The sequence below is a fragment of the Drosophila virilis genome, chromosome X, assembly GCF_030788295.1.
Source record: "Drosophila virilis strain 15010-1051.87 chromosome X, Dvir_AGI_RSII-ME, whole genome shotgun sequence".
Taxonomy (NCBI): Eukaryota; Metazoa; Arthropoda; class Insecta; order Diptera; family Drosophilidae; genus Drosophila; species Drosophila virilis.
Genome location: NC_091543.1, coordinates 23700135 through 23724028, shown reverse-complemented (window position 1 = coordinate 23724028; position 23894 = coordinate 23700135). Strand labels below are relative to the sequence as shown.

The 23894-nt window shown below is 42.4% G+C and overlaps 2 protein-coding genes across 3 annotated transcripts; both read right to left on the bottom strand.

Moving 5' to 3' along the window:
* Nucleotides 1-2729: 2729 nt before the first annotated feature.
* On the bottom strand, nt 2730-4053 carry LOC6631707 (uncharacterized). Its single transcript, XM_032439998.2, has 3 exons — nt 3904-4053; nt 3467-3829; nt 2730-3053 (listed from the first exon to the last, which is right to left on the bottom strand). Exons 1-3 carry the CDS (start codon nt 3961-3963, stop codon nt 2901-2903), a joined length of 576 nt encoding a protein of 191 aa, XP_032295889.1. The 5' UTR covers nt 3964-4053; the 3' UTR covers nt 2730-2900.
* Nucleotides 4054-5430: 1377 nt separating this feature from the next.
* Nucleotides 5431-23589, bottom strand: RhoGAP15B (RhoGAP_ARAP and RA_ARAPs domain-containing protein RhoGAP15B). Of its 2 annotated transcripts, none has more exons than XM_002055320.4 (9): nt 22383-23589; nt 13789-14660; nt 9712-12070; nt 9514-9640; nt 8251-8891; nt 8087-8182; nt 7309-7443; nt 6721-7244; nt 5431-6662 (listed from the first exon to the last, which is right to left on the bottom strand). In XM_002055320.4, exons 2-9 carry the CDS (start codon nt 14649-14651, stop codon nt 6527-6529), a joined length of 4881 nt encoding a protein of 1626 aa, XP_002055356.2. In that variant the 5' UTR covers nt 14652-14660; nt 22383-23589; the 3' UTR covers nt 5431-6526. The 2 variants fall into 2 exon arrangements, with proteins under 2 accessions (XP_002055356.2, XP_015026442.1); XM_015170956.3 differs by having other exon boundaries at nt 13948-14660; nt 22383-23587.
* Between the last annotated feature and the right edge of the window lie 305 nt (nt 23590-23894).

Here is a 23894-nt window from a genome sequence, read left to right as displayed (position 1 = left end):
ATTTTGAATCTATAATAAATATATTAATCTCGCATAGGTCAAAGAAATATTGCAGATGCAGCAACACGAAAATCTCTCTTAAAAATGTTCAAGACAAACTAAATAGGTGGGCGACGTTCGTTATAAGCAAGCTGGACTGTATTAAATATATATATAGTATATTAGGTATTTAGGTATTCTGTATGTTATTGTATCTGAAGCCAAGTCCGCAAATAACAGGTCACGACCAGTTTGGAGCGCTTGCAAGTCGAGCGGCAAGCAAATAAGTAGTTAATAAGTATTTATGATGTAAACACGGAGCAGCTCACAACTGTCGCTATTAATAGTATTATTATTTTACCAACCAGCATACGAAACTATATAGTGCTATATTGTACGAATATAAAGTCACATAAATGTCTGTAAACTGTTTATATTTGCATTCACGAACAACCCACCGACTGGCCACAACATCCATCACACCTTCGACACCTCCAGCGATACGATCTCTCCAACCTGAACGTGTGCCAGCTGTACAATCACAGACAACTCCGGGCTGTATTACCCTCTTATCCCCTTGACTATGACTGTGTAACGATTCACTCGGATTACGTATATATATAGGACGAAGAATATATCAGGGCATAAATATGCCATATATCTGGCCGCAAATACCCTTTTATTATAACCTTTAACCTTTTGGGGCACTAACAACTTATTTATGTTTCTACTCTCGACCATTATTAGGGACTGTTGAAAAAGATATATCTGCGCTTTCTTTATTAACTGGAGAGTTTGATGGCTTTAGTCTGTATTATGTCTGATATGAAAGTCACAAACATATCGAGTAAATTGTCTTAAGTATAGACTGTGAAGAGTCAGAAGGTCACGTAAGCGAAACACTCATGAATTGTCCGTCTAGATTTATTGATATTTACAATATATACCTATATATATATATACAAATAACTAAGTACATTTATATGCCGTTATTTGTTGAGAATTAAGTTCGGGAGCCTCAACTATTTGCTTAGTTAGTTAATATTACGAAACAGATAATGCGATAAGTGCGCCATACACTCTCCTTAATGTATATATTTATGAATATCAGGTAGCTATGCCACTGAATTAAATTACTAATTTGAAATATTCAGCAACAATATTCAATGCTCAAATGAGTGTGTTATCATAGAGGCAACTGTGAATAGCGAATACTCACGTGTAACTGGTAATTACATATACCCCTTAATCAAAAAGCCAGTATAATGGATTATTATAGAGTTGTGACAATGTATGTAACAGTAAGAAAAAGTAAATTAGAAATATTCCTAATTGAAATCCCGTAGTAAGCGAAGTGAGCTGCAGGCTCACAGTTCACTAAAATTGTTGTGCCTTTTAAGCAATAACTAAATAATAATATTATTTATTATTTAGTTTTTTTTTTTTTATCTAGATATACTAATATTGTCCCAGTCCCATAATTATTTGATTATTTGCTCTCTTAATCTAAAATTAAAAATACAATTTTCAAAATTTTTATATTTTGATAACATTATGAGAATCTGTTGATTTGTTTATATATTAAATTTCTTATTACCTGGCGACAGGATATCTTATAGTCGACTTAATTTTATGTACACATCGCTTCAATTTCTTTCCTTCTATCGTACTCTCGATTTCATACATATTTGAACCAGAGTACAGGGTATGGCTGAGTCGACTACTTCATTCAATTGTTAGGTTATGCGTGGGCTACCTTGCCAAGTGCAGTATTAAACAATGAAGTCCTTAATATATGTGATTATGATCCTAAGCCAACCTCTAGATATACACATGCATATTTATTTTTGCAAATATATGTACATATATATATGTGTATACCCATATCTCATAGAGTTTAAATAAACTTATTTACTCTGGTAACACTGACTCACAAAATTCAACTTTTGCATTAGGCATGCGATCTAATCCTATCCATGGCATATGAATATATATGTATATATGATCTTGAAAGAAAATTTGCCTCAAAAATGTTAACCAATGCACAGTTTTTCATTGAAAATTTGAAGAATAAAATTGTCTAGAAGCAGGTTTGCTAAAATTAAAATTATATGATATATTTTCCGTCTTATGCACAACAAATAACAATGACTATTGCATTAACATATATTTAAGAAACTGCTTTAAGAATCTTAATTAAAACTTGATAAGCAAATGCTTCTTATCATTTCAAAATAAGTGTACCATAGAAAAGTGTTAGAACATGATATTTGTGCCGCCAACTCGCAATTTGGCTGTTGCATAGTGTAATGTGGCCTTTCATTGGATTTTTATGACAACTGTAGAAAAATGAAGCGAGTAGGTCTTACAATTAATGTAAACCAATGCCAATGGCAGCTCGACCACGTGAGATACACCCAGATATTGTGCCAGGGAATCCGCTGAAAAGAGCAAATGCGAGCTTCTACAATATATTACTGGGTGTCATAAATTCTCCGGGTGTTTGGGCATCACGCGCCAACGGATGAGAAATAAGAATGAGTTCAGTTGCTGAAATGGCGCTGACTTTGAGCCGTCGGTAAATAGCAATGGGGATTACGGGAGCCGAGCGTACCATTCCGTTTCGCTGGGATTACGAATATGTAGATATATTTTGCTTATCAAGTGCACAGCGAGAACTTTGGGTGGTAAATTACGCGACATTTTTGTGCATGAATATGAAATCTTGTTTATTTGCATTTAATTTAGATATAAGAATAATACTGCCCATTAAATCAGTGAAAAGATCAAATAAACTGCCAACGGGGATGCCACCCACAAAATGGAACAAATTCAAAATTCTATATATAGAGCATACACAATAGCAACAGTTGTAGAATATTCTCTATACGGTCAATATTCAGATGACATTGTTAGGGTCTTTAGGCCAAGCTAACTGTGCAGTAGATCAGTATACAGGTCTTCATATTACCGGCACTAAGGTGCAATACGGCCTTCAGATTTCCCTCGATGTCCCAACGGGGCAAATTTCGCACTACCATGCGATTGGAAACGTTTGTAAAGCTGTAAACTTGCTAAAGAAGAACGGAAAATTATTAAGATTATTGTTTAAATTATTATCATTATTCGCATTAATAATAATATTATTAACTGTCGAACCCACGTAAAGACAAAATATATATAAAGATTATTAGAATTATTTTCTCTATATTTTTTTTTCTATATTTGTTTTTTACTAAACTACGAAATAGTTTTATACTTTTCTGCACTTATCCCAATGAGAATATATAAGGCTTAGTAAAATGTTTATTTACGACCTCAAGATGGATTTGGGTTGCAGACGTTTCCTGATTATCAGCTTATACTGCCAGCATATTCAAAACCTGCTGTGAGCCCGTGAAATTTAGGAATTAAAAAGTGCACCGAACACTCAAAATGCTGTACAAATAATTGAATTTGAATTGGGTTTAACAGATGGAAAACTTACGCCTTGCTGCGGTGGACATGTGCGCTGCTGCTTGGATATCTGTGTAATATAGTATAGGTGCCAGACCTCAAATGGATCCTTTAGGGACTTGCAAAAGTTGTCACGTTTTAGGGTAACAAATGTGGGCACCCACTGACCACGCTCCCAGCGGCTGACGTCCACCTCGAATTTAATGGGACTGCGTGGCAGTGCCCGTTTTATGATAATGTCGCCGCTTATGTAAAGCGTTTCATAGTCATTGTCGAGGACAGTCGTGAGGTGGGTTTCCACTAGCTCACTCAATGCCACATTGCCCTTGTCGTCAGTGCTGTCGCACGACTCCTGGATCAATTGCTCATCGAGGAATACATTGTAGTTAGCGGTCTGCCAGAAAAGAACGAGTACAAGGAGTTATATATGTACATACTTCATTCTGAGTAGGTTGGGGACAAACTCACCTCGGCGCCATGCTGCAGCAGAGCTGTCAGCAGGTAGACGATATGGGGCAGTCGTGACATTTGGACCCAAACGGCAGCTGCTGTGTTGCAGATGCAGCAGATGCAGCAAATTTATAGCCCATTTAGCTGCTGCGGCTAATTGGAGGGCAATTTGATTTGAATGCAAGTGTGTTTATCGCAGCGTCTATCGGCCTAATTACCAAACAGCCCAGACCCATTTAGCATTTAATTGCCACTGATTTCGCTTTTGATTTAAATTATAATTCCAATTCGAATTCCTATCCGATTCGATTCCCACTCAGCATTTTAAAGTTGTCGCGGTTGGCACCCAAATAAATAGATGTCCCGCTCGGCATGCCGGCGGCGTAGGCGCTAGCGAGGCCATCCTGTACGGAAGCCGCCTCAATGCAAATGCAAAATAAGTTAACAAGATATAAAATATGTATATAGTATGTACCATATGTGCTTCGCTTTACTTATATGCAATATGTCGCATAGCAATCGATCCACACTTATCACGCATCCGCCGTGTGCGCCTGCGGGACAACCATCACCGCCGGCCTTGCTGGTCCGCAGCGTGAGACAGCAGCATTTTGGGCCATGGCCCATGGCAAATACTGTGCGCAGTGTTTCATTTTGGCCAAAAGCAAATAATGTGCGCCACACGCCCAGTTGCCAGCCACCGAGCCAACCAGCCAGATAGGCTTTACGGCCGGTGCCATAAATGATAGCACCAACAACGCGTGGCGCCGTCTGCTCTTCTTCTTCGCGCAGAGTCATAGTCCATATTTAATTATTATTCACATTTAGTTTCTTGTTTCATTTGATGCTTATGACAGCACGCATCATTTATCTTGAAACGCTTCTATTGCAGCCAAATGACAAAAAGCATCTTCATTCTTAACTTAAGCTTGGACAATCCATTCGCCTATCAGGCAAAACTTCTTCCACATTTCAGCTCTATTATCCTTTTTGACATCTTAATTGCAATAACTATAAATTGAAAATCCAAAAACAAAAATGTTTTTTTTTTTCATTACAAAAATTGCATAGAATATTGGTCTTGTATGTTTGACTTTGAAGCTAAATCTTGTCAAGATCGCACTGCTGTAATCAAAAAGCTCTATAGGAAAAATTGCTCTAAAATCGACTTTTGTATGTTTTAAGCAAATTAAGCAATTCCGAGCTTAACTTCTCCCCTCACAAGCCTCTAAGCTGAATCTCTGCAAGGTTATTCAATCTTTGGCGTGCCGAACGTAGCCTTTTCTGTTTCTATATAACTATATATATTTTTTATTCTTCAGCTTATATTGTGTACCTATGTATGTACCTTAAAAAGAACAAAATCTTCACAATATCTATATTAGCAAGGAATCGTTTTCCGACATATCTTATAAAATCACTCTGCGACTCGACATACCTTCGTTGTCGACGGATGCGTTTTTATAGTAATTATGCTTATGTAAATGTAAGATTTTATTTGGATACTTCTCTTTATGCATTTCCAAATGATTGTTGTTTTTGTTATAAGTTGAATCCTTTTAATATTTTATTTACTTTTAATATCGTGTTGCAATGGCAATTTTATATATTATATATACAGTACATTTTGTGATAAGTGAATCGTATCGTTTATTGATAGTTACATAAATAAATATATATTATTGGTAAGAAAGATGTTCACTTACGATAAAGTATTAAATCATATGTATGTTAAGGCTTTCTCAAGCATCTGGTCGAGAAGACCGAAAATTAATGTAAAGATTAAATCAAATCTTATAAATGGTTCTGTAAGCCACACGGAATCGCTAGACTGTGAAGATCATACAGGGTAAGTCCCAAAGGAACTAGCTACAATGAAGACAACTGGCATGGTCTTAATTTATTTCTGATATAATGATAAATGCGCTTACCGTGGACCGAAACCAAAATTCTGATCTCAGATAAGTAAACATATATTGCTGGCTATTCGAAGTGCGTAGGAATTGAAGGAAGATATTTTTCTGGTATCTAAATTTGATACATGGGATTGTAATAATTATTCGTATTGCACAAATGGCAAACACTTTTTAACGAGTTTAGCTCATTTGCTAACAGGATCGTTGTGAAAAATCGGTTTTGAATGTTTCGTTTTACCAATAGAAACAAAAAATAATGCTTATACATAAAATATGTGTATGTATGTTTGTGTGTGCTCGTATGTATAAAAATATCTATGCATAAAATAAATTCCAAATATCTACAAAATTACGCGCTTACGTGCTAATCGATATTGCAAATTATACTATCAAACAATAGAACAAAAAAAAAAAAACAAAAAAAAAGGTATTCCAAAAAATATATCAGCCATGATTAGAACTATCTTTTTAAATTCCATAAAAAAAAAAAAATATATATATATATATATATTGCATACTTTTCGGATAGCATATTAGTTAAGTTAAGAAACGAAAGCCGAGACATTTAAATCGATTCTACGGCAAAAAGTATGCTATACACACATGTGTAGAATGTTTTCGAAAAATAGAAATTGTGATCATGATTGAATATAAATTAAATGCTAATGCAGGCAGAATAAATTGGCAAACAAGTGAATGTTTGGCTATTCAGTTGTTGTCGCTCTTCACTTGATGATAATCTCGGCGGGTGGCAAAATGTTATCGCCATGTAGACAGTACCAGATGCTCGAATACCAAATGGTGCGATCGACCCACTCGCTACCCGCCAGCACGTGCCCAATGAAAGGTGCATCACGTGATCTGCAAAATGGCAAGACGTGAGGAGTTTGGCAAATGGAGCAGCTAGATAAATATCTACCTCATAATTTGCGCCTGGGTACGCTCAACGAATGTGATGGCCCAGCTCCAGGGGAAGTCGCGTTTACGCTCACAGCCCAAATACGCTGTGGAGCTATGGAGAAAGATCTCCCGTACAATAGTCGTCTTGTCGTTCTTGTCCTTCTTGGAGACAACTATTTTGCCATCGCGCAGCTCGCACTGCAGCGTTTTGAACGATTTGGTGCGGTAGTCAGCGAAGCGTAGCTCCTTGCCAGGCGTCACTGTCGCCAGATTCTTGACAGCGCGCTGCACCTCGCGCAGCATGTCAATGGGTCGCACCACCAGATAGTTGTGCTTGCGATCCTCCTCTGGCCAGTAGGACCAGTTCAATATGACGTCGAACACCTTGGCGTCGTGGTGCAGGGGCCGTTCCAGGCTGTCATTAAGTATAACCTCGTACAGTGTCAACTGATGCGTCGGCAGGCACATCTTTGCCGAGTACTCGCGGCACAGCTCATAGGCGGTCTTTGTGGGTGAAATTGTGGCATTAACTTGCGTCTTCTCCTGAAAACAGACGGTGATGCGTTCAGTAAGTTTTTCATGATGTATAACAAAACGATGTGCTCACCTCAGTGGTATTATCTGGATTGGGATTGAGACTGATCCAGATTTTGATGTCGCCCGATTGTTTTACAGCATCCTTCAGTGTCTCGGCGGCCGCATAGTATTTTTGCAGGCACATCAACATCGCCTGTTCCTTTTTCTAAATGGCAAACAGAATGCAAATGAGCTCTAGATAAAGACTAAGGCATATGCTACAAATGCTATAAGGAATTAGCTAAAGAGTTTCCAAAGTTTCACAATTTTGTACAAAAATAGATCAGAATATTTGGGTGTATTTAATCTTCGCCAGCACAACGATACTATTATATTCTAATAAGTAGCAAATGATTGATATCCTTCTATATTGTCTTGATCAGCTTGATTAATCCACACAGCCGTGTGGATCTAGACATGTCTGTCTGTCTGTCTATTCTCATAGCAGAGACAGATCGCAAATGCCCCAAAACGTAATGCTCATTATTTTTGGGTGAACTTTGGTATATACATACTTTTGGCTGCCATATTTAAGCTTTGAATATTTGAACTAGGTAGGACTATAAACAACGTAGTTAGAAAAGAATGCATTTGCCTCATGGCAGAAACGGATCGACTCCCGACTAAAGCGCAGTTAATTGTTTCAGTTTGCAGCTGCGGTTTATGGCATACTGTAAATGCCATTATTTAAAGAGCTAGCCAGTCACAAAATTTGCGGTTGGGTTCAGAATTTCAGATTAGAAGCGCAAGGCAGTTAGCTAGGGTATTGGCGAAATATGTATAGATATTGAGGGTTGTTATATTATTACCATTTCATCGGCGCTGCAGGGAAACAGATTCTTGTAGAGCACGATCAGATCGCTGAGCACATCGGCCTCTTTCTGCGAGTAGATGAGCTCGTCGCACTGTAAATGAGAAGCACTCGGATTAGAAATAGCCAATGGATGGTAAGTGGGCCGGCCGGTGGCGTTACCTTCTTGGCGAGCAGCGTTGGGCCCCATATCATGGTGAGGTTCTGTACGCTCATCTTGTTCTTGGCCTGCTGCGAGCTGATGAACACCAAATGGCCGACAATGCGACGCAGCGTCTCGTGCTCAATGGTGCTGAGCCGGGCGAGCAGCTCCCTATAGATGGGTATCTTCTCGGAGGCCACCGCCAGCTCGGTGACAAACACAAAGCTGTCGGTCAGTTTGCCCAGCAATCTTTCCGGCAGATCGCGCATGAAGCGCTTCAGCACGTTGGCCACGTCGTGTTCATTGTACTCGTTTCGCGTGATCTCCACATTGAACGCGTCCGCCCGGAAGGCGCTCATCAGCTTGTGCATGGAGTTCTCCGAGCCGGACTTGCGGTAAATGCCCTCCGACATGGAGCCATGGATGTACACAAAATTGATGCACTTATCAACAATCACGGGCACGTCGTAGCGCGTCAGCTGCTGATCGCCCAGCGAGAAGCCATTATTGTGCGCCACCTCCCTGATGATGTGACGCCAGATCTTTGTCTCGCGCGCCGAGCTCATTATCATGTAGACGGCATACGGCGGACAGTCGATCATCAGCATTGGTCCGCTCTCCACGTGCAGATTATCAATGGACTCGTCGCTCTCCTTTAGAACTGCAAATGACAAGAGAGGCACAGATGAATGCTGAGATACACACTGACAGAGACAGAGAAGGAGACAGAGACAGAGGCGGCACGTTTGTTTTCTTGTTCGTTTGCTGCTCCTCTCTTTGTCTTTGTTCATATTCCAATATATTTAGTGCAGATATCTTTGAAAAGAAAACCTATAGAAGGCTTTTCTTGCAAATTAATTGATCTGAAAGCCCAACCAACCAAAAGGTTCGTTTCTTCGGCTTACCGTTCGTTAACTTGGTTTTGCATATCTCAAAATTTATAAATCGTAAATTTGAATGCAGAGCTTAAGCCGTAACGAATCGTTATTATTCAGCTCTAAGGTTTACGCCCATCCAAGCACATTTATAATGACTTCAGTACAATTTGTCATGTGTTCATGTCCTCCATTTGGAAAAGGTTGCCTTATTCAATTATTTGTAATCTTTTTTCAATTTTCTTTTCATCATGCAACTGACACCTGCTTGTAAACCTAATATCTTGGGCGCTTATTATCTTCGAATGATTCACATTTATATAGCCCACTGGAACTGAAATCAGCGTGCCCAACAACTGTTGGGGGGGGGGCGGGCTTTTGCAATTGCAACTGTTGCAATTAACTCACCGATGCAGCGCGCCTTTCTCAGGTCCATTTTCTCGACGTTGCCATTGGCCTCGCTGACAAAGATGAGGCGCCGCTGGCTCTTGCGCAGCACCAGCCACGTGCCGCTCCACTCGGATGTGATCGAATTCTGCAAAGAGGAGCATTAGCGAGGCATGTATCGGGTATCGTGCATCCGGTTTGGGTTTGGATAGGCCTCACCTTTAGATAGCACCAGCCGGCGCGATAATAGTGGCAGGTATATTTCACGGGCACACTGTTCGTGAGGCTCTCGAGAATCTTTTGCATCCAGACGCCGCGTTCGGACTCCTTGCCGACGCCATACAGATGGGCGACACGCAGCTGCTTCACATTACCGCAGGCATTGCTTGTCATCAGGAGATTGGGATTAGAGGTCATGCCATCGGCGGCGCCAGTTCCGTTCTTTGGCTGCGACGTGGTCAATTCGAAGCAGTAGAAATGGGTGGCGCTATCGGTGACGCGACTGTTGCTGACGCACTGCAGCGTTGTGATGGTGTCCAGTGGGATTAGCTCCTTGGGCGTTTTCATCTCCTGGTCAAGGTACGTCTGAAATTGTCGATCCCGTAATATGGCCTTGCGGTTCTGCATCTCCTTCAGTATATCCTCGACGACGCCCGAAGGGAAGCGCACCAATGGCCCCTCGTAGCGCACCAGCAAAGGCGATAGACTCGGTCGCGGCACCATCTGCAGGGCCACCTTCACATCCGACTGCCGCTGAGTGGCGCCCTTGAAGCTCGCCCGTCGCTTCATCGCATCCATGCGCAGCTTCACATTCGAGAAGGCGCTCATCGTCTGCCGAAAGCGTGAGCCCAGCGTGCTCTTTGATTCGGAGCCGCTGGCACTGGTTGCCGACGCCGACAACGGCTGTCCATCGCCACCGATGGCCTCTAAATAGGTGGGCGGACTGTCGCCCTCAATGTGCGTCTTGTCGCCCACAAACCAATTGGTGCGATTGCGCGAAGGCGCCGCCAGATCAACATTTGCCGCACTTGTAGCCGGCTTCTCCTCCAGGCGACTGAGATAGGGCCGGGCGCGCAGCTCGAGAGTGTCCAGCTCGAGAGTGTCTGTGTCGTCCAGCATGTTCTCCATGCTATCGCTGAGCAGCTGCGCATTCTGATGAACAATCTGCGGTTGATTGCGCGCACTAGATGCTGCTCCAACTGCTGCTGATCCGGTGGCAGTGGCTGTGGCTGTGCCAGTGGACGTGGAGCTGGCAATGGCTGCGGGTGCTTCGCTGCGACCATCCTCCTCGGAGGTGCACATGCTGACATCGTCCTGTTCGCGCTTGATGGTGCCATAGGTGTCCTCCTCAAGGAGATGCTCGAGCAGCAGCAGCTCGTTGCTCTTGTTGGAGCGGGCCAGTGTCGAGCATTTGCCCATCAGCGGATCGAACTCCTCAATCAGCTCCAGCGGCGGCGGCGGCGGCGGCGCCGACCAGCCGCCCACGGCACCATCGTTGCTGTCCAGTTCCCCATCCTCACTGATGCACGCCAGCTCCAGCTGCGGTGTCAGCAGCTTGCCGCGACTGGTGCTGCTGGTGGCCATCTCGAACAGCTTGCCGTAGGTGGCCTCTTGGTTGGCATACACTGGCTCTGGCGAGGAGCTTGATTCACAGTCCGCCTCCGCCTCCGGCTCCGGCTCCGCCTCGGGTTCTGCTGCCTCGCCATAGAAGTGCCAGGAATCGCTGCGCTCGGGCTTGGGCGCGCGGGCTTCCTCGGCTGCAATGTTGGCAGTGATTAGCAGTGATTCTTCACGCTCGGCAGCAGCTGCGGCACGATTGAGCTCCTGCAGCTCCGCTGAGTCCACATTGGGGCGACGCAGCTGGATGTTCTCGTAGTTCTTGCGGCGCTTATGGCGCGCCGGCGGCTGCACTGCGTCCAACTGCTGTGACAGACGCGGGGGAGGAAAGCTGGGCATGGGCAGCTCCTCGCCGGTCGACTCGCCGCTGCTTGACTGGCGCTGTGGCTGCGGCTGATGATTGCGCAGCTGCACCAGCTGTGCCGCCTCCTGCGCCAGATTCTTAGCCAGCGGCAGCGGTGGCGCTGGGCGCGAACGCAGCGCTTCATCGTAGCTGGGCGGCTTGGCCTTGACCTTGGGCTTTGGCTTTGGCCTGGGCACCTCGTAGTCAAGCTGGTTGTGCAGCTCCGGCAGCGTTTTCGTGTTGCTGCCGCCACTGAGATCCGTGTGCCCGCCTCCAGCAGCGTTTCGATGCAGCGGACTGCTGAACTGTATCGTATTAAAGACGTCCGTGTTGGGCATGGTGCGTCGTCGCTCCAGCTCCATTTGTAGCTCCAGCTCGGATAAGTTGCCTGCTTCCGTTGTCTTGTCCCGCCGGCCCAGCGTAAAGTTCGAGCCGAAACGTTTGCTGGCGTGCCTCAGCCGGCTACTGGCGTCCGCGCTAAGGCTGCTTAACGCCTCCGTGGAGCTCTTCAGATTCTTGTCCAGACGCTTCTTAGCGCCCTTGGCCTTGAAGGCCACACGCTCGCCAATCGCCTCGCCCAGTAGCTTCGAGGTGTTGCCCAGCGAGCGCAACAAATTCCTGTGAGAAATTCAAAGTTCGTGGCGTTACTTAGTCAGAGGGATCAAGGTGCCCAGTCCAGTTGGGGTTAGTAGAAAAACAGCTAAAATATTGTTAGCGCCCATACAAATGTTAAGTATATACAAATACACATATATATATCTACATATATGTATATGTATGTCAATAATATGGAACGTTCGACCCCAACTGCACAGCGCTAACTAAACTCGAGTGCCAGACCCCACACCTAAGCGAAAGAAACCGAAACGAGACGGAACGAAACGGAACGGAACGCAACGGAACGGAACTAAATAGAATAGAGCCGGCATATAATTTGTCATTGATCTTGAAATGGCAAACGGCAGGCGACTATTTTTGGATGCGCTCGACAGGAGCGTGATTAATGCGTCGGCGGAAGTCGAAGTTCCACGAGTCACAAGGTTTTCTATAAATAGAGCGAATAATAGGGAACATTGGATGCACCGAGGCAGATCCAGGTACTTATATGGCCAGACAGATTGTGGATTGTGGGGATTTGTCCTGAAACAGTTTCAGCTGTTGCTTCACTCTGTCTATCGTCAACTGAACTGACAGGAAAACTCGCAATCACAACCAGCTGCTGAACTGCATCTGTTTGCTGATTACGCCGGAGATCAATGACCAGGAGTCAAGGTTGAACACCAACAGATCGGTTGAACACCAAGTATGCGTTCACAATAATATTATATAAAGTTTGTTTGCAATTGCAATACTACTGACATATCTAGCTAGCCACTCACTTGAAGGAGTTTGTTAGGACGTCATACAGAACCAGTTAAGAACGCACAGATCCTAAATAATTTACATATGATAGTCCTAGTTATATTTTGTACCATCTGAAAATCGTAAGCCCTATCTGAAAGCTGGTATATACCCTGAACCCATTAAAAATGGGTATAAGATAGAATCCAAATGTACTTATGTAACAGGCAGAAGGAAGCATCTCCGACCCCATAAAGTAAGTAAAGTCGATCTAGCCATGTCCGTCTGTCTGTCTGTCCGTTCGTCCGTCCCCAGAATAGACTTTGATGTAGGTGCTCCTAGTGCCTGCGCAGACCGAGTTTGTTTCCGATAATCGATAACTTACTCCGTTTCCAGGCAATCGATAAGAATCGATATCGATATCCTGATTTTTGGGCAATTTTGGTAAATAATAAGAGCTAGAGTCACGAAACATGATACGTTGCTTCTAAAATAGAATATGTATATGCATTTGATGTTGGAAGAAGAGGGTTCAGGGTATACCCTAGTCGGGAGCTCCCGACTAGAACCTCTTACTTGTTTTAATGTACAGTGTTTTATTGTATCTTTGTAGACCATTTCGATGGGTTTCTCACATCACCAAAACATACTTAAATGGGGCCCATAACCAAAGGAATATATTTTTGGGATTCATTGTGCATTTCAATTTCTACATGGGTGATAAAAGTGTTTGTTTATCCCATACAAAATGAACTTGTGGAAGGTTCGGTTAGCGTTTCTACGGGGTTAAGTAAGTAACAGACCCAACCCAATTGGTTTAGTTTCCAAAAAGATATTCAAAAAACAATCTAGTGTCATAATATTACGGGGGAGGTGTGCGATACTAAAAATAAAAAAAACAATTCGGAAATTAGCATTAGCAAAAATAAGTGAGAGACACCAAAGAATCGTAAAGAAGGGATAAAACAAATGAAAAATTGTAGATAAAATTTTACTTGTCATCGTCACAGCTCGCGGATAGCTCCGACTGATCGGACGAGGCGGCGCGTTCCGCCTCCGTTTCTGTTTCTGTTTCCGTATCGGAATCGCCCTCAAGATCTCGCCCATGATCTTGATGATTTTCATCCGCCTGCTCGTTGCCCTCGTCTACGTACCCGGGTGACGGCGACTTGAATTTGCCGCTCTGTGAGCTCTCGCTGCAGTCAAGCGACGCATTGGATGTGTACCGCGAATCATTCTCTGGCTGCCCATTGTCACCACTGACGGCAACGTCGACGCCGACGCCGCCGCTGATGCTCGTTGTGGAGAACTCGCTGGAGATGGAGCAGCGCTCGGCCCGTCGCCGATCCGCCTCAATGTTAAGCGGCTTCGATGGCACCTGCGGGGCTGCACGCATCGCCTTGGGCGATGCTATCGCTGGCTGCTCCTGTTCCTTTCCCTCCGCCTTTACATCGTGCTCCTCGTCCAGCAATAGCTCGGCAAGGGCTCGCTGCCTGGGCGCCGGCTTGGGCGTAGCGTATAAAGGCTCCGCGGGCACATTCTCATTCGCATCTGGTCCGTAAATCGGCTGATCCACATTATGCTCCTGCAGTATGAGCTTGCTCTGGCTGCTGGCCGGCAGCTTCTTCTCCGCACAGCTGTCGTGCAGATTCTCTGCGTTGATATTTAGCTTTTTGCTGTTATTGTGGTTGTTGTTGTTGTTGTTGTTGTTGTGGCTGTTGCTGCAGTTGTGATTGTTGGCACTGGTGCTACCGCCGCCCACATTGATATCAATGTTCTCGTAGTTGGCGACCCGCACCTCCGGGTAGAGGCGACGCGGCGCCGGCACGGGACGTGTTTGCGTGCCCGCCTGCTCCATGGCCAAGTCCTGAAAGCAAACCAAAGAGGGAGAACAATTGCGCTTGAGCATAAAGAAGTAGCACATCTTTTAATATATTTTATTTGGTACATCGATTTAACCAATGAGCTGTTCAAACTAACTAGCCAAAGAATTATTTCATTGCTTGTATACCCTATACTTATGAACAGCGTGTTACGCAGATTTCATGTAAGAGTATGTAACGGGCGGAAGGGGACTTTCTTGATCAGATCGACGGGCTCGTGGACTTATGAAGTACCGTCGCCCAGACTTTCGTTTTCGAATTTATATTCGAAAAGAACAAGAACTATTGTGGGATGCTGCTGGATTATTTTCTTGTCGGACGTACGGCATGTGAAACGGGGATTACCATTTAGTCAATATTTATAGCACGTAGATTTTGGGTTTTTGAAAATTTTTGACCTGCAGCCAGGACATTCCTGGGGGGCATATGGGATAGGGCTTCGATTGCCTGCGGCTTAAAGTTAGTTTCAGGCAGGGAACTCGTATTTGGCCCATACCTGTTGCACATCAAAATTGGGTGTGATCCTTGAGAACAGCGCATTTAACGCACAGAGCTCAGTGCAGCAGCATGCCACAAATTGCAAGTCAGTGCAATTACTTAGCTCTGTTATTCTGCCTGCTGCTACAGCTCTTTGGCACACTTCTCAGTTGCTCAACAACAACAAAGATGCAGCCAGGCCAAATGGCACCGAAGACTGAAGAGCATCAGCCGCGTCGCCCACGCGCCCAGCGGCAGACAACGTCATACGACAAAGTGGAGCTGCTGCATCGGATGTTGGTGCAACAGCAGCTGCAGCATCTGGAGCAGCGGCGTCTGCTGCGGCTCGCGCTGGCGCGGCGGCGGCTCGAGTTCGAGTTGAGCAATTAGACGCACTGCTTATACGCAGTTTATCTTTAAGTAGTTTAAGTTTTGCATATTTAAGTGGAAATTATCATAGAAAGAAATCTGACAAAGTGCACAATAAAACAAAATGCATAAACAATTATCTGCGGAAAGCCCAAGAATAAAAGCTCTCTACATACAGAAATTACATTCTCAACCCATCGCCATATATATGTACTATATATTGGTTTATCTAGTGTATCATCAACTTGGGATTTGGCTTTATTGATTCAACTCATTACGGCAGACATGCCATACCATATACATTTAGCTGGCCCTAAATGTACATATGACTTTAAAGTACCCTCATTTACTCTATAATTAGAGGGAAGACCAAATGATAGCCTTTTAGTGAAGTGCACTCGACTGACAGATACTCTGTCTCTCTCAATTCAATAATGCTTAAATATATGTTAGAAGAGGATTATTTCCAATAGAGAAAAATAAGTCGAAAATTTTTAAATTTGTTGTAGATTTGTTCGCTTTTGCCTTTGGCAACCAGATATATTTGTATACCCTGTACGTGTTAAAGTTGGTTTAAAAAGGGGTATATTGTCTACCAGGAAAGTGTTTGTAACCAGCAAAAGAACACTTCTATGGAAGAAGCTTAGACTGTAGACTGTGGGGAACTGTAAAAGCCAGAGGCTGCTTATTTGGCAAATAATTAAAAGTCAAAGTCTGAGGCTAAGCAAAGCAAAAGTACACGGTATTTTGTAGTTCACTACGTGAACAGAGTATGAAAACGGTCTGAAACGGTCTCTGTTAAGTCAACAAGAGATAAATTAAAAAAACAAACGACACAAATGACAGACACGTGTTTCCCCCAGCACAAAGCGAGCCAACTCCAAACTACACTCACGACTGATAGACGATATTCGATAGGCATCATTAATTGCCCATTTGGCTTTCACTTTCTTTTTTGATCTCTTGCTCTTCCTCTGTCGCTTTTGCCTCGCAAACTAAAGAGTCGTCAATAATGGCACTGAAACTTAGCCAATTCACAAAGAAAGCCAGCGCAAATGATCATCAAGTTAGATATGTATATACAAAGCTTATTATCGTTTATATAGAGGAATGTGTATGTATATGTCTGTTCGAGAATGTACTCATAATTTTGATTCCGTTGTAATATATTCGAAAACAAAGGAGCACTCTTTGCCACAAGCAAATCAGTTGTCTCTCATCCGAATTGCCGAGTTTCGCATTTACTTGTAAATTCATATTTTATTTTACTGCATTTCTTTGGACATTTCCGCATTTTATTTACAAAAAAAATATTCGAAGACCACAATATATTTTTATTTCTAGTGTAGATTTTAGATTTTTATTAATCGTACTCCACATGTTGAGTAATATTGAAGAAATAATCATAATAAAGTAATATTAAATTAAATATCACTCTGCAGTTAACAGTGTGCGGTTTACAGTGTCGCTTAACAGTGTGCCGTTAACAGAGCACTAAATAAAAGAAAATTGCAAATAAAGGGCGCACCAAACCAATTTAACATTTGAAATATTATGATATCTTCGAATAGAACTGCAATTCAGTGTTCTGTAATTGTATTTTACAGCTGTATGTATAACGATATATATAACATATGTAGCCCTTGTCAGCAAACACTCTAAAGCCATATACATAGTAGATTAAAGAGATTATAACAATTGGCGGGCACTATAGTTTATCAACACCTTATTCTGTCATATAGCGTGCCCTGCTTGTTCCCAGGGTATGCAATCATCCATTTAATGAAATTGGTTTTCATTTCTGGATATCTCCAGCTTTGTCAGCAGTTCTCTGAACTCCGAACCAGGCCGGCTCTAGACAAACGGGACAGCAGCTGCTTGTTTAGTAGAGCTTGGGGCGATGCCATGGAGTCTGTTTTGTTGCTGTTGTTGTTGTTGTTGTTGTTGTTGCTTAAGTGGCCAGCACTTCAAATGGAAGTTGGTCTGGGCAGCTGGCTCAATGATTTTGTTTACAGTGTTTAATAAACTTGTTGTTCTTGCTGATGCTTTCCGCAATAACTTGAATGAATGGATGTATAAACTTGTGTACATGTCATTGCATTTGTTGCATGCGTGAATCATGGGCACAGCAGAGAGAGAGAGAGTGAGAGAGAGAGAGAGAGAGATGTACTGAGAAAGGCAGAGGCATAGCCATCGATTGACATCCACATCATGTGAAGCATTTTCTTTGAACGGAAACTCTCCCATCTCTCCCAATTTCCACTCACTCTCTCCCTCTCTCTCTCTCCCTCTCCCTCTCTCTCTTTAAGCGCACAAAAATTGTCGTTTTGATGATTAATCGCAAAGCGCCTTTGACCAGTGAATCAATGGGTATATATGTACATATATATGGTAAGTATATCGTACATACAATATATTGCGGAGCATACAAATAGACCGCGTATCAAATGTGTACGTGCATGTGGTTACATTTATAGTTTGCGATAATAACAACGACAACGATATTGCGACGATTATAAATCACATATAAGGCATGAATGGGCAGCTCGTTAAATTCATTAACCATACCCAAGTTGGGCTACCCAGACAATTCGCCCAGCGGAGTCTATTGTATGATATACTTATAATTGTATCATTCGTATAAATAATTGAAGCATTTGCCGTCTTACATTCGAGTGCGCCGATTTTCACAAATGCCATATCAAATAACATTTTAATTCTTTGCAAAACTGAGGAAAGTTAATATCCAGCACAAGGTGGGATGCACGGGCGAGTCCCCATAGCAAAGTGGTTCAAGTTCATATGCAGCTTGTTCTAGTTTAAACAAATGCACACACATACAAATATACACATACACATTCACATGTACAGTAGAGCTCGGCGTAAATTACTAGAGACAACAATATTTCCTTATCTTGCAATTATCGCTCGGCACAGGTTGAAAGTTGTTTGGTTTAAAGATTCTTTGGGCACGTTGTGAAAGTATATTTAAAAACAATTGGGAAATAACCAAAATCATATCTGGCTGTAGTCTAACACAATGTTAGAAAAAATAACTGAATAGTTTATTGATATGATACCCTCTATATTCTGTTAGATTCTGTTAACAAAGTCTGGCTGTCCGTCCGTCTCTTCTGAGAGACTCCCAGCTTCGCATACAGTTAATAAATGTTATCCATGCAAAAATAGCAAATCCATTCACGTCCATGTTTCAGCTTTTTCAAGAACATCAAGAACAAACAGTGTCGATTTGTCATAGTTTATAATTTTATATTATTCAACATTCCGTTCTTCGCGTGAAAAGATTTCTTACAATTATAGCTTCGAGCTGTGGCGATATGCAGAATCAGAGTTTGCTATCAGCTCCGCATTCTGAGTAGACCAGGGACCTTAACTCCATGGCTGCTGTGACTTGCCAGCTGCTTGTTTTAAACAAATGCCCCAAGCTGAATATGCACTGAACGAAGTCCGTCTAGAAATTTCAATTATTTATACAAATTGCGCAAGTGTAATAGAAAAACTAATTAACGTGGAAAAAGCTTGCAGCCAGAACTGAAAGTTATCATCGTAGACTCTGAATGCATTGGAAGACGCCACGATTGGGTATTCGGATTTGTAAGAGAAGTAATATATATTTTAATATATTAAATGTTCATCAGAACGAGTCGATCAAGAGAGAGAGAGAGAGGGCGAGAGAGAGAGAGAGTGGCCATGAAGGAAATCCTTTGCTCTACTTTTGAATATTTTTATATGTTTTTGATTTGGTAAATACTTTCGAGTTGAGTGGAAAAATGATTGTACTTAGTTTTTGATTAATTTTCTGTATTCTGTTTTCTGTTTTCTGCAAAATTGGAAATTGACACGTGGAACAGCCGTATAGACTCTGCCCCTTAGTCATGTTCTGTCCGAATTCGCACAGTTTCATATGCATACATTATTATTATGGCCAGTATGATTATTATGGTAACTAATTGGGCATAGTTCCGGCAGTGGAAATGTTTGCTAAATGAGTATACTAGATTAGAACTAAGTTCGGGTAGGCTGTGCTTAGTACACTCCATTGAAAGGGTGCTACGCTTTGACTGGGATAACAGAAAATGAATCACTTGCCCTTCTATTTGATTGCTCTTGTTTATGCAGTTGTTGTTGTTGTTGTTGTTGTTGTTGTTGTTGGTTTCGTTGTTGCCAATTGTGAATCATTCACATACATAAGCAAATAAGTATTTATACAATTCGAGTTTATCTGCCAGCGTGTCCCGCAAAAGACGCTGATGCCGCAGGAGTTCGAGTTGCATTCCAAGCAATTGGATACGGATGTGAATCGGAGCAAACGAGGTATACTGAATATGCGCTGAGTTGGCACCACGCTCAAATGTCAATGCAAGAAAATAAGTTGTGATCGGCAGAAGTTTCATTTCCTGCTGAGCATAAATGTATTCATTGCTAAGTGAATTTCTGCTTGCGATATATCCTGATATCCAGTCAATCAATTGCATATATTACTCTCGAATGTTCTGCCAATTAATTACCGGCAACATTTACTCGCCATGTTTTGTACCCAAAGACGAACAGTTGAACAGCTCTTTGAATACTTGTCGTATATGTTGCAATGGGCATATTTACGTACTGCCTTTTCTTAAAATTCCTAAAGATACATTTGTACTCGAATCATTTCGATACATACTCGCGCGCATCCAGGCATCGATTTCCCAAGTGGTTCGACGGCATTTTTTGTCGTAAGTTAGCAACGATTTGGTTTTGATTTAAACACGCGCCTGCGCAGACAACATTTGAATGCACTCACTTCAAAGAGAGCATGATCAAGAGAGTGACAGAGAGATAGAGAGAGAGAGAGTAAGAGATTGAGGGGGCGCATGCGTTCCTTGATTAGCTGACAAAGAATTACAAAGCTGATATACAACTACATACGTACACATACATACATGCATATATAATTATGCATGTGTGTGTGTGTGTGTGTGTGTGTGTGTGTACACGCTCTTCATTTGAAGGCAACGTGTCGCGCGAATGGTGACCCATCTGGTTTTGGACTCGTCAGCCAGACAGTTGTTGTTGTTGCCGTCTTTGTCTCTGCAATTGTCGAGCTGAATGTGCTTTGTGTGTTTGGGCGACAAGTTGAAATGTCAAGCGAGTCCGTGACAGTGCTGCCAACTGACGCCAGAGACGCTTAAGTAGCTGAATTCCATGTGAAAAATAGCTATGAAAAATAGCTAAATTGGCTTTTTGAGCATAAATTGACAGGAATTGCTTCACAGGATTGGTATACAAAAACCTATAGAGCTGCCACAATTTGCGCAGTTTCCGTTAAACTACTTGCAATGCATCCATATATTTCGAAAAGGCTAAAACTCTATCAAAAAATGGCCAGATTAAGAGGCAGTTGCAGATTTTAACTGTTTACGGCTGACAAACGCTGTTGCTGGCCAAATAGCTAAATGGGCAGCACTGGCGCATGGTCTGGCATCTTTCAGCGATCAATATTTAGCGTTCAAATACCCTGTAATATGCTTTAAATTCTAAATTGAATAGTTTTTAATGTTTAAGCTTGCCAGATTTCGAGCCACTGATAGTTTAAAAAATGATGCAACTAAATTAGCTAGACGCTCACAAAAAAAAAAAAAAAAAAAAAAAAAAACAATAATAAACAAATATGTATATTTCTTATTATCATTTGGCAAATCAGTGCATAGATACTTTTTATCAATAAATGATTAACAAAGTGCGTTGCCATGGGCCACATACACACACACACGCACACACAAATGTGTAAACATATGTACACACATATGTAAGCATATAGAATGTGTGTCAGCCGTCAACAGCAGCATCAAAATTAATATGTTTATAATTGTTTAAATTGCCAAACAATTAAAAGCGTTAAAAAGGCCGCGTACTCCAACAACAACAACAACAACAATAAAAAAAGAACAAAATCGAGAACGAGAACGAGAAAACGCGAATTGTGCCCCATGGCCAAAGCGTGTCTCATGCGGCGCCTCCTCTGTTCCATTTTGCGGCAACAGGTGGACACTGTGCGTGACAGATAGTGTAGAAGTGACAGAGGGAGGGCTAGCGATTATGGCTGATACCGTTAAGGTTTGACTTTTTGCCACAGCATTCGCTAGCTCTCACTCTCTTTTACTCTCTCTCTCTCTCTCTCTCTCTCTCTCTCTCTCTATCTCTCTCTGTCACAGTCTGTTGTTACCTCGCTGTAGTTTGCTGTACAGAATTGGACCGATAAGCAGTTATTGGACACAAAAACAACAATATGTGCTAAAATGATAATGTTACAACAACAAGCTGGCGTACGTGTGTGTTAGTGTTAGTGTATGCATGTGAGTGCAGTTAACTGCGTGTGAAGTGTAAAACGAAACCGGCTATGAGAGCGCAGACAAATGTTAACTGGAATGCGCTGCGCTCAGCGTTTTCGGCTGTTAACCAACTGTTAAATGTTAGATAATGGATTACCAGACACATAACATAAAATCCGCATGCATACACACACACACACACACACACTCACACGCACGCAGGCAAACAATGCAGCTACAGGGCGTGTATTGTTTGTCAATGATGCAGGCGCCCGCCTAAAGGTTAATAGTCAACAAGAGAGTAACAGAGACAGACAGACACAGAGAGAGAGAGAGTGAGTGAGAGAGGGAGAGAGATAAAGAGAGCGATCTAACAAAACTCTGACGTTTGCTGGTTATTTTTCTCGTTCTCGTTTTTGTTTTGTTATTTATGTTGTTGTTTTTTTTGAATATGAACACAACAATTTATGCAAATTAACCCAATACCAGAGGTAGAAAATATCGTAAAGAAATAAAACAAACTTTTACCTTTCGTTTTTGTCGCTCGACAGCTGTAAATTTCTATGCAATTATGCGAAATTTGTGTCGCTGTTAACCCACATTCAACATAAAATTGTTCAACCTGTGCACCGCACACACACACACACACACACGCACTCAGGCACAGTCACATAAAAAAACAAAACTAAAGTTCACTCATTGTTGGCCACATTTACGACAGCCTACGCGCAACTGCAACTGCAACTGCAACTGCAACTGCAACAGCGACGACGACGACAGCGATTACTTTGGCACATTTGTGGTATAAACGGTGTTTAATTGACTGAAACGCGAGTCCGGAGAGTGTGCTAAATGTGTCTGCTACGCTAATCGTTACGTTTAGCTTTTGCTGGCTGGACACATTATTTATTTATTTATGATTGGCGCTCGCACTCTCTTAGCGCGGGAGGGGACGAGTCGGGCCGAGTCGAATGATTCATTTCCATGCCCCATGAACGCGCTGGCGCAGCACTTTTATCACGACAAGCAGGTCGCCGCACCCGCACCCGCTCCCGTTCCTATACCCGTTCCCGTTCCCGTTCTCGTTCCCTTTGCCGTTCCACCGCGCGCACAGAACGCTTGCTAAATGAGTCGCGATCGCGAACGCGAACGGAATGCAAATATGGAAATAGATTGTGAATGATTTTTCGTTTGGCTGACGCTGACCGGCAGGCGACAACAATAACAAGTGTACCAAAACACAAATATACTAATACAAAATAAAACAACAACAAAAAAGAATAAAAAAAAACAATAACAGGCACGCACGTATCTACACTTCGCACTTGACACAGTCTCTGACAATGAGCGAGCAGAAATGAATTTGTCGGTCAGTTGGAATCACGGCAATGGCACAACAGCAAACAACTTGTTGGCTGCTCATAATACATTTGGTGTACCGTTGCGTTGTTGTTGCGTTTTGCGTTTAATGCTAAAATAGTATTTAGATAGTCTGGTCTGTTAGGTTTGATCGCTGTTGTTGCTCAAATTATCTGCTAGAATTGTGTTATTACTCAAAATGGACTGCTAACTCGCTGTTACTGTTAGGCTGATCTCGCGAACTATTCAACTGTCTGGCAATGGCGGACACGATCTGTTGACTGGCTGTTAGTTATTTGCACTGCTGTTAAACTGGCTCAGTTTGTTTTCAAATCGGCTTTTTAAATTATAAATGCATGATTTTGATACACGAATTAAGAGCAAATTTTTATTATTAGTGATAATTTGAAATAGAATTTAATGGTTTTAGCAACGTATATTAAAGTACCCGGGGCACAGTGTGGCCGTAACTGATATGGCAAAATAAACCAAAGAGAAACCCATTAATAACTTATCGATAGTTGGTGTCAACCATCGTTGTCAACAAGTAGTTGGCAACGCGGTGGGCGCTCAAATTTTGAACTCACGCTAAGTTGGCTGCGTGCTGTAGCTGGGCTGACGTGAAGTTGTCAGCGCAAGCGAACTGTTCTCACTTGAAGTTGGCTGCAAAGCAAAAACCAA

Excerpts from the sequence above, each read along its gene's own strand:
- RhoGAP15B (XM_002055320.4), bottom strand. The coding sequence starts at position 14,651 with ATGGAGCAGGCGGGCACGCAAACACGTCCCGTGCCGGCGCCGCGTCGC. Across the intron at positions 8,183-8,250 it reads CAACGCTGCTCGCCAAGAAG|TGCGACGAGCTCATCTACTC; the intron begins GTAACGCCACCG and ends TCTCATTTACAG. Across the intron at positions 7,245-7,308 it reads ATCCAGATAATACCACTGAG|GAGAAGACGCAAGTTAATGC; the intron begins GTGAGCACATCG and ends GTCTGTTTTCAG.
- LOC6631707 (XM_032439998.2), bottom strand. The coding sequence starts at position 3,963 with ATGTCACGACTGCCCCATATCGTCTACCTGCTGACAGCTCTGCTGCAG. Across the intron at positions 3,830-3,903 it reads TGCTGCAGCATGGCGCCGAG|ACCGCTAACTACAATGTATT; the intron begins GTGAGTTTGTCC and ends CTTTTCTGGCAG. Across the intron at positions 3,054-3,466 it reads CATGTCCACCGCAGCAAGGC|CAAGTTTACAGCTTTACAAA; the intron begins GTAAGTTTTCCA and ends GTTCTTCTTTAG.